Source organism: Xenopus laevis, chromosome 9_10L, assembly GCF_017654675.1.
Source record: "Xenopus laevis strain J_2021 chromosome 9_10L, Xenopus_laevis_v10.1, whole genome shotgun sequence".
NCBI classification, from domain to species: domain Eukaryota; kingdom Metazoa; phylum Chordata; class Amphibia; order Anura; family Pipidae; genus Xenopus; species Xenopus laevis.
This window is the reverse complement of record NC_054387.1, coordinates 46873071-46889066: the sequence shown is the minus strand read 5'-3', so window position 1 is coordinate 46889066 and position 15996 is coordinate 46873071. Positions and strand designations below refer to the sequence as shown.

General features: G+C 41.6%; 1 protein-coding gene across 2 annotated transcripts; it reads left to right on the top strand.

Annotated features, from left to right (window-relative positions):
- The first annotated feature begins 1735 nt into the window (after positions 1-1735).
- Positions 1736-14044, top strand: nup85.L (nucleoporin 85kDa L homeolog). Of its 2 annotated transcripts, XM_041575674.1 has the most exons (20): positions 1736-1762; positions 2787-2904; positions 3345-3438; positions 3613-3775; positions 4525-4595; positions 4754-4791; positions 5094-5163; positions 5314-5435; positions 5876-6010; positions 7356-7478; positions 7556-7687; positions 7778-7884; positions 8021-8104; positions 10871-10936; positions 11011-11162; positions 11778-11895; positions 11982-12082; positions 12192-12343; positions 13636-13737; positions 13854-14044. In XM_041575674.1, exons 2-20 carry the CDS (start codon positions 2872-2874, stop codon positions 13950-13952), a joined length of 1962 nt encoding a protein of 653 aa, XP_041431608.1. In that variant the 5' UTR covers positions 1736-1762; positions 2787-2871; the 3' UTR covers positions 13953-14044.
- Positions 14045-15996: the final 1952 nt, after the last annotated feature.

Genomic DNA, 15996 nt, shown 5'->3' with positions numbered 1-15996 from the left:
CATTTTGAATACTCCATTCACACAAACTCATTAAGGGCTGTCTTTAGAGGGGAACAGGGAGTTCTTCATTCAGGAGCCATCTGGCATAGGAGATGTTAAAGTGTGTTTTGTAGGTGGACAGTGTTGGACTGGGATGCCAGAGGCCCACCAGAAAACCTTAGACCTTGGGCCCACCAGAAAACCTTAGACTGTGGTCCCACCAGAAAACCTTAGACCGCGGGAAAACTTTCCAAACTATTATTCCTCCTCTTCGCACTCAACCTCTTTATTCTCCTGGTCTTTTATATTTACTTACTATATTCTTCCATTTTTATCCCATAAAAAATAGGGAATGACCATGAAATAGGCCAAATGGTTAAAAGCAAGAGGGCCCACTAACACCTGGGACTACCGGGAGTTTTCCTGGTATCCCAGTGGGCCAGTCCGACACTGTAGGTGGTTCATGGGCAGCTTCACAATAAATTGTGACTGGGGTGGATCAAGGACCAAAATTACTAATAGGTTAATAATACCCACACAGTTTCTAACTAAGTAATATGAACCACCATGATTTCTGATGGTGGCCCTGTAGTCACTAGTTAGTGGACCAAATTCCTCAAATGGGGTTGCAACCTGGCTGACATTTTACCAGCCTGGCCAGTAAAAATTATGCTTGATTCCAATATAAATTAATAGGAAAAAAAATATAGAAAAGACGGTATTTTGGCCACGGAATGGTAACCTTATACCCAAACACTCAAATTGGGTATTTCTTGTTCTTTAGGCAAGCCTGCCAATATTGGCTGCCACTGGGTTTAAAAAAGGGGGGTTGTGGGTGCACTCCTAAGGCCATATAAAAACATATTTAAGTACAATAATCCCCTGTCTAAATAATTCAATGAATATTGAAGTGCATGTATTTAAAAAAGAAAAACAGGGTTTTTTGTTACAAAGTTATGATCATAAAGTTGATATGCCACCATGCCACGTCAAGGTTAACCCCATACGGTGGTCCCTAACTTGTTAATCTGTAATCAAAATATTAAAGGTCATATACCTCTCTGCTTAACAGCATTACTTGGAGTAAAAATCTCCTGAGGCTTGGTTTCAATCTGTGGACTAGATCCTCCCCCGCCACCTGCATATGCGGCTTTTATACAACTTTACTTTGCCTTTATTATAGTCTCTTCATTATCACATTTTTTTTAAAAAAATGGGCGTTGGTTTGGGAAGTCTCCCTTTTAAAAGCCCTCTTATATTTTGATTACAGGTAAACAAGTTAGGGACCACGGTGTGGGGTTTACCTTGACGTGGTATGGTGGCTGATCAACTTTATGATCATAACTTTGTAACAAAAAACCCTGTTTTTCTTTTTTAAATACATGCACTTGCATATTTATTGAATTATTGAGACAGGGGATTATTGTACTCAAATATGTTTTTATATGGCCTAAGGAGTGCACCCACAATCCCCCTTTTTTGCCACTAGGTTTGCCACCGGCCAGGCCGGTAAAAATGATTGTTGATCTCAATGTTATTAATAACCATAATTTTTACGGGCCAGGCCGGTTAAATTACTGGCCAGGTGGCAACCCTAGCTGCCACTAGGGTTGCCATCTTTTTGAAAAATATTTACCGGCCAGGGAAGGGGGGGGGGTCCACGAGGTGGAGGATCGTTCTAAAAATGGACGGGGCTGTGATGTCACAGTGCGGCATAGCACTGTCACTGGGGGGCGTGGCCATGATATCAAGGGGCGGGCCAGAGTCGTGGATCGTGGAATAGGTAAGTATTTTTTAGCTATAGAAGGAAGAAAAGTGTGGGCTGAGGGTGCAGCGGAGGCAGATAAAGAAATTACCCTCGCACACCCTGGAGTCCCAGGTGCTCAGTGAAGGAGGCGTTTGGCAACCTCAAAATCCACGTGAAAAGCAAGAAAACACTGGCACAGCATGGGTTACTTCTAGCAGGGAAACCCCTTGCTCATTTATTGCGGATGCAACGTTTCGGGCGTAACCCCTTTGTCAAGCATGTTACGCCCCGAAACGTTGCATCCGCAATAAATGAGCAAGGGGTTTCCCTGCTAGAAGTAACCCATGCTGTGCCAGTGTTTTCTTGCTTTGCATCGGAGGCAGGCCGGGAGCAGTTTGAATGGTGATCACAAATTTACCGGCAGCTACATTGCCGGTAAATTTGTAATACCGGCCCCGGCCTAGGCTGGTATTTTACTGGCTAGGCCGGCGAAATACCGGCCAGGTGGCAACCTTAGCTGCCACCCACCTACTAAGGTAGTCAAGACAGCATCAAAGGCATATTGCCGCTGGCATGGGGCTAGGGTGGCCACCTTTTCTGGAAAAAAATACTGGCCTTCCTATATTCTTGCCATTTTTTCCTATTAATAACATTGGCATCAAGCATCATTTTTACAGGCCAGGCAACCCTATATGGGGCCAAAATGATGACTTCTCAGACAAATATCCTTCTGATCAATTTAAAAAAAGCTCCAGAGACCTGATTTTCTGTTGCTGGGGTAACCGACCCTAGAAACAAAGAGAATTTAAAGGTTTACTGTAGAAAACGTATATAAAGGCACATCGCTGGAAGGAAGAAAATAAAGACCAGTGGGATAACATTTCTTTCATCTGTAATGCCAAAAGTAAATAGGAAAACTTCCCCTTTATTCTAGTTCAAAAGGATATAGTCGAGCGAAACACGGAGTCAGAAATATACGCAACTACAGAGGAACACGCAGAAATGAAACAGAATTCATAATCATAAGCGTTTGTGAACAATGGGCATTTCTCCCCTGCAGTTATTTCAGGCAGCGCGGAGGGCAGCCTTTGGGGTCCATCCGTGGGATCCTTCGGAATCACGCGGGAACCCGGAACTGCAAAGCCATGGAGGAGTTGGATGTTGATCCGGCAGAGACTGTAAATACCGCGAAGGATTCATATGTTTACATGCAGATTGTTGCCCCTTTTACGTTTTTGCCCCTGTCACGTGCTCGTGGCCCTGCTGTTTTGGCTTCTGACTAAGATTGGCGCCGCCCCTTGAAACAATGTGGCAGTCATTCTCTGGTCCTGGCAGTCCGCTTAGTGCTTGACATCTCTTTGTGCTGCTGCATGCTTCTCATACATTTGTGCCCCGAATATGTGTTTTAACACAGAAAGGCCCTAATTAACCCTTTCTTGCTCTACATTAGTTATTTGCTCTAAAGACTTGCATGCCTCTAACTAAAGCCCTTCATGATACTAGCTGCCACATGCACACTAGGACCAACCACACAGACCCAGACTCTTTATGTTTATATTGTGATACTTTTTACACACACAAAAAAAACTGTCTTTGCCTTTTACGTTTCCTTTTACAGCCCATTCCAGGTTTAGGGCAACAAAACCGGCACATAGGGTTCAGCTGGGGACCTGGCGATTTACTTCTGTATGAAACGCTTTACCAGAAACAAGGTACAAATCTGACTACGTATGAACACGTAAGGGGTGCAGGCGGTATGATAAATGTAGAAAATAATCAATGTATAGGTCTTAATTCAATGAATAACACAGCTACAATGACTTAAACAGTGAAATAACAGGAAATGATGCAGAATGATGAGTGATCTTTATTTGTGGTACCCTCAGGTAACAGTGAAACAGCAGCTCGCTGCCCTTTCATGTACCTTGTGCGCAGCGATGAGGATATCTACTCCCCTGTACTGCGCAAGCTCTTCAATGAGTCGCACAGCATCTTTGTTGGACTTCAGAAGAGTGCAGAGGAAGCCTCAGGCAAATCCCGAAAAGCACAGTAAGTTCAAAATAGAGAGACGAAAGTCCGGTGGCTTGGAATGTGTCTAAATTCAGCTCTTTAAAATCTTATCTAACTGTGATTGTAATTATGAGTTTTAAATGTATCTGCTATTATAGATTATTTTGTATTATGTAGAAATATCACACCCAATCAGGACTTTTATAATGGAGACCGTATAAGCCTGGCTCAGGGTTAGGGCTGGAAATCACTTGAGTATATGTCACGTCAAAGAAGGGAGTACCCATGTAGGCATCATATTGTTCTGAACTTGGTTGTTTTTTTCCTCTGGTGTCAGTGGCACTGCATTTTCTCAGTTCCTGGGGCTCCTCTAGGTTCTTTCCTGGCATGCTCAGCATTAATCAGTGCACATTTTACACTCCTATATATGTGACACCTTTACGGGAGCTAAGAAATTAAAGCAGTGATTCCCAACTTATGGGGCTGTCCCTCCTTGGGGACTTTGGTGCAGTGTCATTGGCTTAGTCTGAAGGCCAGTTAGGTTGGACCTTTAACGAGGGCCCTGACCAAAGGTTGGACCTTTAACGAGGGCTCTGACCAAATAATGGATGTTCCAAGGGGGCCTTGTTCAAATTTTAAAATTGCACAATAAATGCAGAGACCATTTAATGAAAGGTTCATATCAATTACATCAATTACACAAATTAGTACAGCACTAGTATAGGTTAATTGTACTTTATCTCTTGAGATTTGATATATATGCAATTTTTGTGTTCCTCTCATGACAGGTTGGTACAGGTCAGTAGAAATTATCGCTCAGTGCTTAGAGCCTGCATGGAGGAGATGCACACACTATCTGGTGAGTCTGAGTCTGTGTTGCAGGCTGTAAATACTACTGTTCTAAAGTTTTGAATGTCCACTTACCTAACTGGCCAACTCACTCTGCTCCTGTGGCTTTGTTGTTTCTTGCTTACTTACCACATGTTTATTTACAATCCATGTTTCTGTCCACATCAGAGTCTACCAGAGAGACCGCTCAAAAGTACATCAGCCAGGTCAGTATTTTTACCACTGTCTGTGAGATATGAGAGAAAACATGTGAATGTATTGGTTATCCTTAGAATAGCAGAACATTCCTACTAATGACGTGAGCTCAACCCACCCACACACTGTCATCACTGAAGGGGGTGGGGCTGGCACAAGTATTTAAATTAAATGTGGCAGCGCTATTTGACCTGGACAATTTGTCAAAGATGGCTGTGGAGTAAACTGCACTGTCCACAACCCATTGGCACAAGCCTAACCCCTGGCTATTGGGCTGGGCAACGCATTACTAATTCCTACCTCTCTGTTTCAGATATCCATCTTATCTGCCATGGAGCTAAGCTGGAATCTCTGTGAGATTCTCTTCATAGAATCTGCTCCAGGTAAGGATTTGTAGGTAATGGATCACCAGAATGTAGAACAGTCACAAACATAATACTACTGATTACATTAAATTATACTTATGCCTGTCCACCCCACAACAAGCAAAAGCGAATCCTTATATGTTGTATCTTTCCACCAATGCTTGACAGCTGGCCCCCTCTTGATTCTTCTGCTTGAGTGGGTACGTCTTCATGTGTGTGAAGTGGACAATATTGTTCAAGATGTTCTCAGAAGTGAAAAGCCTACAGAACACGAGAAGTTTTGGGATGGGGTGAGTATCTTAAATCACTGTAGGGGTGAAGACACAGAGCTACTGTACTAGTATGAGCTACTTGTCACAGCTACAATATAGACAATAGTGATAACTGCCTTTGCTAAGACACTACATGTGTTTTACCAGAGGCAATTCTCAGTATTGTCTATGGCAGGGTATTTTTGTAGCCACAACAAGTAGTTGCTACTAGTATCTCTGTGTGTCTTTACCCTAGTTCTTATTGTTTGAGGCTCAGTACTGGTCATGCATGGAGCCCATCCGAATATTCATCTGTGTCAGGTTTGTGTGGCTAAATGGCATATTATTTAGCCGGCGGGAAGGCAGTTTGGAGAGATTAGTCGCCCCAAAGAAAAGGAGATTTGTTGCTCGGCGACTAATCTCCCTGAATATGCCTGTGTGCCCTGACCCTAAAAGACTTCTGTCTTCTTTCACCACAGGTTACTGGGTATGTGCTGCAAGGAAGGATGAACGAGGCAAGGCAGTTGCTGGCTAAGGAAGCATCAACTTCTGCGAGCGCCAGAAGCATGTGCAGGGTGCTGGATGACCTTCTTAAGAAAATGCCCATGCTTCATGTAAGTAGCTAAAAAGACTTTTACAATTGCTTTCCATTTCTTATTTTTTAAATCTCAAGTTTAACGTTTAACGTCCCGGTCTCTGGTGTTTCAGTCTGGCAGCTCAGTGATTCAGGTGCAGATTCTGAACTGTTACAATTTTGCAACATTTAGTTGATACATTTTTCAAGAGCTTCTCTGGAGTATTAGCAACTATTGTATCAATTATAATAGCTGCGTTTAAAGGGGAACTCCGACTTCCAAACCAAAGAGGCCCACATAACACAGAAACCCCTAATATATCCATCACAGTTACCTGTTTCTTCAAAAAGTATGAATAAATGCTATTTTCAATGCTGAAATCCAGCTGTTTTAACAGTTCTCTTACAGCGTCATTTGAAATCCTGGCAGGGAAGGAGGGATTAAACACTGATGTTACAAATTGTAACAACTTCTCCACAGTTTACAGACAGCATGCAGGGACTACATAACCCACAATGCATTGCACTATGATGTTCTCTTCCTTATTGAAATCAAGTGTGCAGGGAATTGTGGGATTTAGAGAATGCAGGCTAATGACATCTGGCTGTTGATACAAAGTGACAGTAGTCAGACAGCTCAGCAAAGTAGTCCGAGAGATCAGTAGGAGAGCAGGGGGCTAGGCTTAGGGAACTATCAGAAACCATTTCATAAATAATCTGCATATTTTTTATCTGATGTATATTGCAAAGTTGCTTGAAATTATGTTTACTTTTCAAAAAGCTCAAGTTATGTTTTTGTGGAGTTCCCCTTTAATGAAATTCAGGGATTCTGTTCAGCAGGGACAAAAATATCAGATGTATCAACTACCGGTAAATGTATCAATTTAGAACTGTTTAGAGAGTTGGCGACCCCTCCCAGAGCTGCTTTAGAAGGTGAAAAATTAGACTTTACACTTCAATATTAGAAGAACGGTCACACATAGAAAATAGAAAGTAAATTGAAAAAGTCTTTATTTCTGGAGAACAATCTGAAACCAACTGAACTGAAAAAACTGTTGGAAGGTGAACAGCCCCTTTTAACACCTTCAAAACATCTAGCCCATACACAAATTTTACCCACAGTTGTCTTCAATGCAAAATCAATTTTCATTTGTCATAGCATTTTGCCCCTAAAACCCTGCTTTGCAAAGATCGGGTTCACTAATCACAGCAGTTTGCCATATACATATTGGTATTGGAGATTATTTTTATCCACCACTGCATTATACTTGATTTTGGGAGAATCTATTCTATTCGGGAAAGCCTTCAGAATTCTTCACTACAGTATGTTTCTATTATTTCATTCTTTTTGGTTTGTTTCTCCCTTGCCTTTCTGCTTCTGGAAGACGGGTGGAACACAGACCCTGACCGAGTTTGAGTTGAAATGGCAGCACTGGCGGGAGGAATGTGAGCGTCACCTGCATAACGGAACATTCTCTTCCAATGTGCACATGGAAGCTGTTTGCAGGGTGAGTGATTACCTGGACTCATGAGGAAGCTAAAGAGACGATGAAAGCTTTGCTGACTCTTGTGGCATGATCTACAGGTCCTGTTGGGAGACGAGGAGGTATTATTAGAAAAGAGGGACCTAATGACAACATGGTATCACTTCCTGGTGTCACGTCTGCTTTTCAAACACCCAACAGTGAAACCCACAGAGTTGCACTTCTATGCACAGGTTAGAACTGATTGCTGGCATGTGTATATGCCATTTTTCTGATTGCATAGCATCCTACAGTATATTTACTATCTTCATCTCCCTCTTTAGTCTAGCTTAGATATGTTCCTGGCTGGAGACAGCTGCCCAGAGCCACTGGATAACATTTTGCTGGCAGCATTTGAGTTTGACATTCATCAGGTTATCAAAGAGTTTAGGTAAACCCTATAAACTTCTTGTCTTCTAGTATTCAGTTGCCTCATAAATAATTAATGTTTTTGTGTGCCTTTCTTATAAAACTTGTATTTAAAAAAAAAAGTTGTGACTGATTTAATCTTTTTTTTGTGTTTGCAGCATTGTTTCCAGTAACTGGTGGTTTGTAGCTCATCTGACTGACCTGTTGGATCATTGCCAGTTATTCCAGGCTCACAACCTTTAGTACGTGCTTTCTGGGTATTAAATAAATGGGAGTTTCATAGATCAAAGACTTGCAACCTGCAACTGTCCATGTTGCTAGACCGAATAGAGTTAGGTGCAAGACAGTTTATAAGACCAGTAACACCATAAAGCGAAAACATTTATTACCCTTTATAATTATATATGTTTGTTTAGCAACAGCCTTATTTTATAAGACAGACAATTTCTGTCCTATACATGTAGACAGCTATAAAAATGTTTGACTCTCCTGTTCAGGTATAAAACCAATTGTATAATAACTTGTGCAGATGCAGGTCATACAGCACCACGGATGCTTAAATGGCTGCCATATGGCAACATAGTAGCATAATTATATAAACTATTGTAGAGTTTCCAAAGCAAACCTACAGTTGTTACCAGTGCAGGGAAATAGTAAATGTCTTGAGGTACTACCACGCAGGACTGTTTCTCTGCCTTCGTATAAGCACAGGCTGAGAAACACCCCCAGCCCTGGGGTGCAAGAGCATGTCCCTTAGTGCTCACTTACCTGGGTTTTCTGCACTGAGCAATGGATCAAAAATATTTTAAGTCAGGTGGTAAAGACAGGCCCCAATGTGGGCAGCACTTCTTCCTACTTAGCATCTCTGAATGTTGTCCAGGGAAGGGCAGGGCGCCTACATGCCTCCCACTGCACACACTTCATTAATACAGCACTAAATAAGTCTGTGTTTTATTAGTTAGGGGAGCAGAAGAGGCCTGCAGCTATTTGCACACAACTGAAAGCAGATTGTAATATGCAAAGAAATGCCAGATTGTGGCTTTTTTTTATTTTCTTTGCAAATAAGACCTACAGTTTTAAGGATGTCCCAGCCCTGTAGAGCTTACAATCTATGTACTCTTTCTGTAATCTATATCTTTTTTTTTTTTTTTTTTTTTTTTTTTTTTTTTTTTTAAAAGCCTGTCTTTTCTACTTAAAGGGCAAGTCAACCCCAAAATAGAAATGTCCATAATAAAAGAAAACATAATTCTAATCAACTGTCCAATATACATTTATTACAAATAGGGATGCACCGAATCCAGGATTCGGTTCGGGATTCGGCCAGGATTCGGCCAGGATTCGGCCTTTTTCAGCAGGATTCGGATTCAGCCAATCCTTCTGCCGGCCGAACCGAATCCTAATTTGCATATGCAAATTAGGGGCAGGAAGGGAAATCACCTGGCTTTTTGTCACAAAACGAGGAAGTAAAAAATGTTTTCCCCTTCCCACCCCTAATTTGCATATGCAAATTAGGATTCGGTTCGGTATTCGTCCGAATCTTTCACAAAGGATTCGGGGGTTCGGCCGAATCCAAAATAGTGGATTCGGTGCATCCCTAATTACAAATGTTCAGTGCTTTTAAAGGTGTTGTTCACCTTTGAGGTAACTTTTTGTATGGTGTAGAGAGTGATATTCTGAGACAATTTGCAACTTTTCATTTATTATTATTTGTGGTTTTTGAGTTATTTCGTTTTTTCTTCCGCAGCTCTTCAGTTTGCATCTTAAGCAATCTGGTAACTAGGGTCCAAATTACCCTAGTAACCATGCATTGATTTGAATAAGTGACTGGAATATGAATAGGAGAGGGGCTAAATAGAAGAATTAGTATTAAAAATTAACAATACATTTGTAGCCTTACAAAGCATTTGGGAGTCAGCAACGCCCGTTTGAAAGCTGCAAAGAGTCAGAAGAGAAAGGCAAATAACTATAAAAAATAAATAATGAAAACAAATTGAAAAGTTGATTAGAATTGGCCGTTCTATAACGTTATAAAATGTACCTTTAAGGTGAACCACCCCTTTAAAGTTATCTGTAAAAACAATTGCTATTGAAAGCAGCATTTGCTTTCAATAGCTCCTGGTTGTTACTTTTTAAACAATGTTGCAAAAGTCTTCAGCTGCCTTGTCTTAAGCATTGCACTCCATAATGAACACTTGAAGTTTTATAGCAGACCTGTGTGCCTTTGGATTTTTCTATTTGGACTATTAGGAGGTGGCCGAGCCTCCACCACTGTGCACCAGGCATCTCTGTACCGCCAATTTGGTTAGGGTGTTCGAGGTCCTACATTGCTTGTCTTAAGCTGGCCATAGGCGCAAAGATCCGATTTTCGGACCGTGTGCGTGTGTGGAGAGTCCCGTCATTTGTCGTGCCATGCCGATCGGTCGTTCAATCGATCGGACAGGTTAGAAGATTTGTCGGCTGCCGATAATATCTGCATATATTGCCGATCTGACGATTTTCATTGACCACCAGCTAAGTCGGACATAAACTTTCATACGATTGCTGTCAGGGGCAGAACATCGGCTGATCTGTTCTTTTACTGATGGGGACGTCCGATCGTTTGTCCGATATTGCTGGTAAATCTGCACATCTATGGCCACCTTTACACGGTATCAACAGTCTGAGGCACCAGAGCAGAGAATAGAGGCAGACAAACACTGCTTTCAATAGCATAATTGTAATGAATGTATATTGCAAAGTTGATTAGAATTAGGTTTTCTTTTATTAGACAAAAATTATTCTTTGGGTTAACATTTCCTGCATGTCTTTTATACCTTCTCCAATTTAGCTGCCTGCTCGTAATAGTCCGTTCGCTTATAGAGTTGAATGGTTAAATAATATGTATACAATTCTTCATACAATTGGAAATATATGAAGTGCAAGATTTTAATTAGCATGAAATAAGTGGGATACAGGGTTCTAGAAATTAATTTTGATGAGTCCAGTTAACCCCTGTGTTCCTGTTACAGTTTCGGGGCCAACATGCGTGAATTTCTTCTGCTAGATTACGCGTCTGGCCTTTTCTCCCATCACAGGTATGGAGGTTTTCTGTTTTATGCAGCTATCCACAACTCTGTACAACATAACCTTAGTGTTTTTTCTTTTGCAGCCTCTGGCAACTTGGTGTTGACTACTTTGACTACTGCCCTAATCTAGGTCGTGAGTACCTTAAGCTTCACATGGAGCGCATCCCTTTGAGCACAGAAAAGAAAGCCCTGAAGGCTCTACGCATCTGTGAGCAGCGACAAATGACAGAACAAGGTTAAATTGGAAAAATGTTTTCATTCCTTACAGTTTTTCTATGAAATGAACAGTCCACTCACTCCTTAGGGTAAGGTCACACTGGGCGTTTCGGGGAGATTTAGTCGCCTGGCAACTAATCGACTTGTCTTTGCAGCGACCAATCTCCCCGAACGCTTTACCTCACTCTTGCGCTGGCTAAAATTAAAAATGGCTGGCGCTAAGCACACGCATCAATTCATTTTCCAAAGTCGCCAAGCGACTTAATCTCCCCGAAACGCCCAGTGTGACCTTACCCTTACATTTGACTTGCTCACCAGTGTACCTGAGAAGATAAGCCAGATAAGAGGCCTTGAATGCACTAAAGGGAATGTTTAAATGTAATTCTGTTGAAGATGCAATCTTAAATAACATAGCATTTGGCCCATTTTGTTGCTAATTGAATCCCCATTCTTATTTTCTTCAACCTGCTAGTTAAATGTTAGCTGGTTGCTAAGGTCAGAGGCCCTATAACCTGCTGCTGCTCTTTTGTGATTTTTGTTATTTCTCTTTTTTTGTTTGTTCATATCCTTTAATATTCATCTTCAGTTCTGATATATACATCACGTGTTTACCTCTGTCTCTTTCTCCCACCAGTACGTAGCATTTGCAAGACGATGGCCATGCAGTCTCTGTGCAATAGGCGCCTAGGATCAGCATTGTCCTGGAGCATTCGGGCCAAAGATGCAGCATTTGCGACACTTATCTCAGACCGGTAATGATGTTGGCCTCAAACTTTCAGTGGGAGGCAGACTCTAAAGCAGCATTTCTGGTGTCTGTAACCTGTTCTCTTCCTTCCAGGTTCCTGAAAGAATACTGTGAAAGAGGAAACTTTACAGACTTGGACCTAATCGATAATCTGGGCTCTGCTATGTTGCTAAGTGACCGCTTGACTTTCCTTGGTTAGTGCACAGTTATACGATTGGAGATGAACCCTTGGTTGATAGCGAGTGATGCAGTCTGGTGGCTCTTCTTGTGTTTGTTGATCTCAGATGTTTTGCTTCACTCTAGGAAAATATAGGGAATTTCACCGGATGTACAGCCAGGAGCAGTTTTCCGAAGCTGCTAGTTTGCTTCTCTCACTAATGACTGCTCGAATTGCTCCGTGCTCTTTCTGGCTTACCCTCCTGTTGGATGCTCTGCCCCTTCTTGAACAGAAACAGGTGAGCAATGCAGAGTATTCAGTTGCAGCATGTTTATTCTTTTCTAAAGGTGGCCATACACGTGCAGTCGTTTAGACCAATTTGACAACTTATCTGCCCGTGTATGGGGGCTTCCGACGGGTCAAAGTTTGATTCTTACCCGACCGACCCTGGTCAGAGCACCTTGGTGTATCGTAATTCAATTGTTCGACCGTACGGCAGAACGTTCGAATTACCCCCATTTTAGCCATGCCGTTGGTGGCATATCGGGGAAAGATCCGCTTGTTTGGCGATGTCGCCAAACGAGCGGATCTTTGAGTCTATGGCCAGCTTAAGGCTAATGTTAGACTGATTAATTACACCACTGTGGTCAAAACACCCCTGCTGTGTCCATATAAAGTTAACAGGTGGACCTGTGTATATCTTAATGTTCAGCAATCTCACAAGGTAAGACAATCAAAAATCAAATTGTTATTCTTATCTTTCTGTTTTGATCCTCTCCTCGTGGTTTTCCATCCAATTTCCAAACTGGTCCTTGATTGAGAAGGTAATTAATGTTTAAAGGGCATGTAAAGGCAAAAAAATAAAATCCCATTTTTACTTTCTTTAGTGAAAAAGAAACCTATCTCCAATATACTTTAATTAAAAAATGTGTACAGTTTTTATAAGAAACCTGACTGTATGCAGTGAAATTCTCCCTTCATTTACTGCTGTGGATAGGAATTGTCAGACGGTCCCTAACTGCTGAGCAGGGAAACAATCATACTTATGAACAGCAGGGGGAGCCCCCGCCTTACTTACCAGCCATGCAGAACTCAAGCAGCTTTGTTTATGACAATCCCTAAGCAGCCCAGACCACACTGAGCATGTGCACAGTCTTGGTCTTGCAAAGATGTATAACAAAGTTACAAGATGGTGACCCCCTGTAGCCAACTTTGAAACCATAAATTATTTGTTTGATTAGGCTTGTGGTGCAGTAAGTTCATGTTTATATCTAGTATACAAAATACAGCATTTATAGCCTTATTCTATTTTAGACTTTACATGCCCTTTAGGTAGAGCTTTAGTAATCGAGGGAACCATTGCTGTATGAAAACTGCTTCACATAAGTTCTCTAGGTTTATAAAAAGTTGCTGTGGGACACTGTGATCAGCGGTTTTATTCTTATTCTTCAATAGGACTGCTAAAGAGAGCAACCCTGAAGCATAAATAAGTGAATCCGAGCCCTGTATTTGGGTAATTAGTGGGAGGTGGGTGGAGATTAGATTCACTTAGATTTATGCATTACAACCAGTCTCTGCCATTGCTTCTAGGTTATATTTTCCGCCGAGCAGACTTATGAATTGATGCGGTGCCTTGAGGACAGGATGGCAGCAAAGCTTGAATCTACATCACCAGATGAAATACAAAAACAGGTGAATGAATGCGTGATGTTGTTGGGTAATACAGGATGCCATGACCTCCTATACTCGGTCTTCGGGGCGAAAAAAGCACTTGCTTTGGACACTTATCTGTGTTTTTTTTTCTTCAGGATTCCAGCATTGACAATACCAAAGTTGAAATGTTGCGGCTGGCTCTGGCCCGGAACCTGGCACGAGCAATAGTAACAGAGGGGGCACTGCAAGAATAGAGTGGGACTGGACAGATGGGGTTTTTTTTCTGTAAAATAATGGAAATTGGAAGGGGAAATAAATGCTGAGTTTAAATACTTTTCCTGTAAAATTTACTGCATTCCTTTGTGTTGTTTTTACTGAACACTATGTTCTGGGGTAGAAGGGGGAGCATGGGAAACATTGGAAACAGGAAATATGCTGCAACAGTTATGAAGAGCTGTTTCCAATTTACATGTTTATGATCACGTGGCAAAATTGGGAGATAAACCAAAAATCAGGAAATCATCTACCAAAAATGTGGGGCCATTCAGTAAATCACCAGGCAGGAATCTCAGAAAAGCACACCAGTTAAGGAAATCTGTCATATTCAGGAAGGAAAAGCCGACCAAAAAAATGCTTGAACCTCTACTTCACATCTTTATGGGTGACGCAAACTGTCTTCCATTTTGTAACTCATTCTATCTGCATGGCCGCTTCTAAGTCCAATGCTTCTTAGTACAGCAGAAGGCACCTTGCATAGATGACATCCTGGGCTGGCTACTCTGCCCACGGCCATCCAAGTGTTGTTAAACTTGCCCATCTGACAGAAAAGGACAAGAACACCCTACAAGCAGGAAAGGAGGTTCCTGTATCTCGGTGAATAGATAAACTTTGTCCGGGGTTAATTTAAGCAGGTTCCAATTTAAACCAAAAGGCAGGTAGAAACTAGAGAACAAACTGATTTATTTAACATGCAGACATCAAATTTTAAACTATGATAAGACTTATTCAATTTAAACATTTTTGCACAACAAAAAGAAACTGACTTGTTCCTCCTAAGTGATCAAAGACTTACAGCTGGGGTCCCACTGGGCATGAGACAAACAGGTAAGTCACTAGCAGAACAGTTTACCTTGCATTAAGCAAGAATGGTTGTATTTTGGTCCTGTAGAGCAATATATGTCATACACAAGCATCAAGCTCTAATGGCGGTGCTTCTAGAGCAGACATCTAATGTGTAACAGCTTGTAGATACTTAACCACCAGAGGGCAGTAGTTATACAGATGACAAAATTGAGCAGCGTTAAGGAGAGAACCTTTTTTGCAATGTTCATCTGGAAGGTTGATGTCCCCTTTGATGTCTTGACCTTCCAGGGCTTTTCTGTACATGTTGATGACCCGAGATAAGTTGTCACTAGCCTGCAAGATGTCACCTGCGTAACACATGTCAGTGCACTGCACAGGAGAAATTTCATTTTGAGCAAACTGAGATGTTCATACTTTCTAAAATGTGGGAAAAAAACACACGGATCCGTGCTTACCCAAAGCACTGTCGTTATCCTCTGTCTCATTAACAGGGAGAACCTCTTCAATTCACACCTTTCATAAAGTTCGTGAGGCACATAAGATTTAAAATGAAGGCTGGGCTAAATGAAGCTGTGTTACCATAAACAGTCATTGGGTGATATGTTTGAAAAACAGACAGTAGTTGCACTTTAACCTAGATATGTATGAACGCTCCATCTAGAAAGGACTATTCATACTCCTCTAAACTATGCCTTTATCTTCCCTGATCACTGGTCTCTATATTGTAGTGATAGAACTACAACAATTCAGATTGGAACTATACAAGCCTGGGCTCACAATCGGTAGATTGTGGCAAATGCCAGTGGGGCGGCTGTAAACTGCCACAGACACAGTCACTTTTATTGGACATCAGGGCCAGGGTAAATTTTGAATTTCAGCCCGGACATGATGACTGTTTCTTCTGCTGTCTGACCTTAAACTGTTCTTCAATATTAGAAAAACGGTGAAACATAGAAAATAGTAAGTCATTTGTGGATACAGTCATCAGATCATGTGTGACCTCGCAGACCTCATATATATACAGGATACCAGTGATTTTTTGAAAAAATTGGCATTAATCGAATTACCTAGTGATGAGATCTGGCTGGTCACATTGGATGTGGAGAGCCTCTACACCTCCATCCCGCATGATGGGGGTGTGGAGGCAGTCCATATGTATTTGGAACAGGAGGAGACCCTTGATGGGGCCCAAAAAAACTTTGTACTTAATTGTCT

What these genes read in the sequence shown, in the direction of transcription:
- nup85.L (XM_041575674.1), top strand. Translation starts at nt 2,872, where the DNA reads ATGGAGGAGTTGGATGTTGATCCGGCAGAGACT. An exon ending in CTTCATAGAATCTGCTCCAG is followed by an intron (nt 5,164 to 5,313) that starts GTAAGGATTTGT and finishes AATGCTTGACAG; the next exon opens with CTGGCCCCCTCTTGATTCTT. An exon ending in GCGACAAATGACAGAACAAG is followed by an intron (nt 11,163 to 11,777) that starts GTTAAATTGGAA and finishes TTCTCCCACCAG; the next exon opens with TACGTAGCATTTGCAAGACG.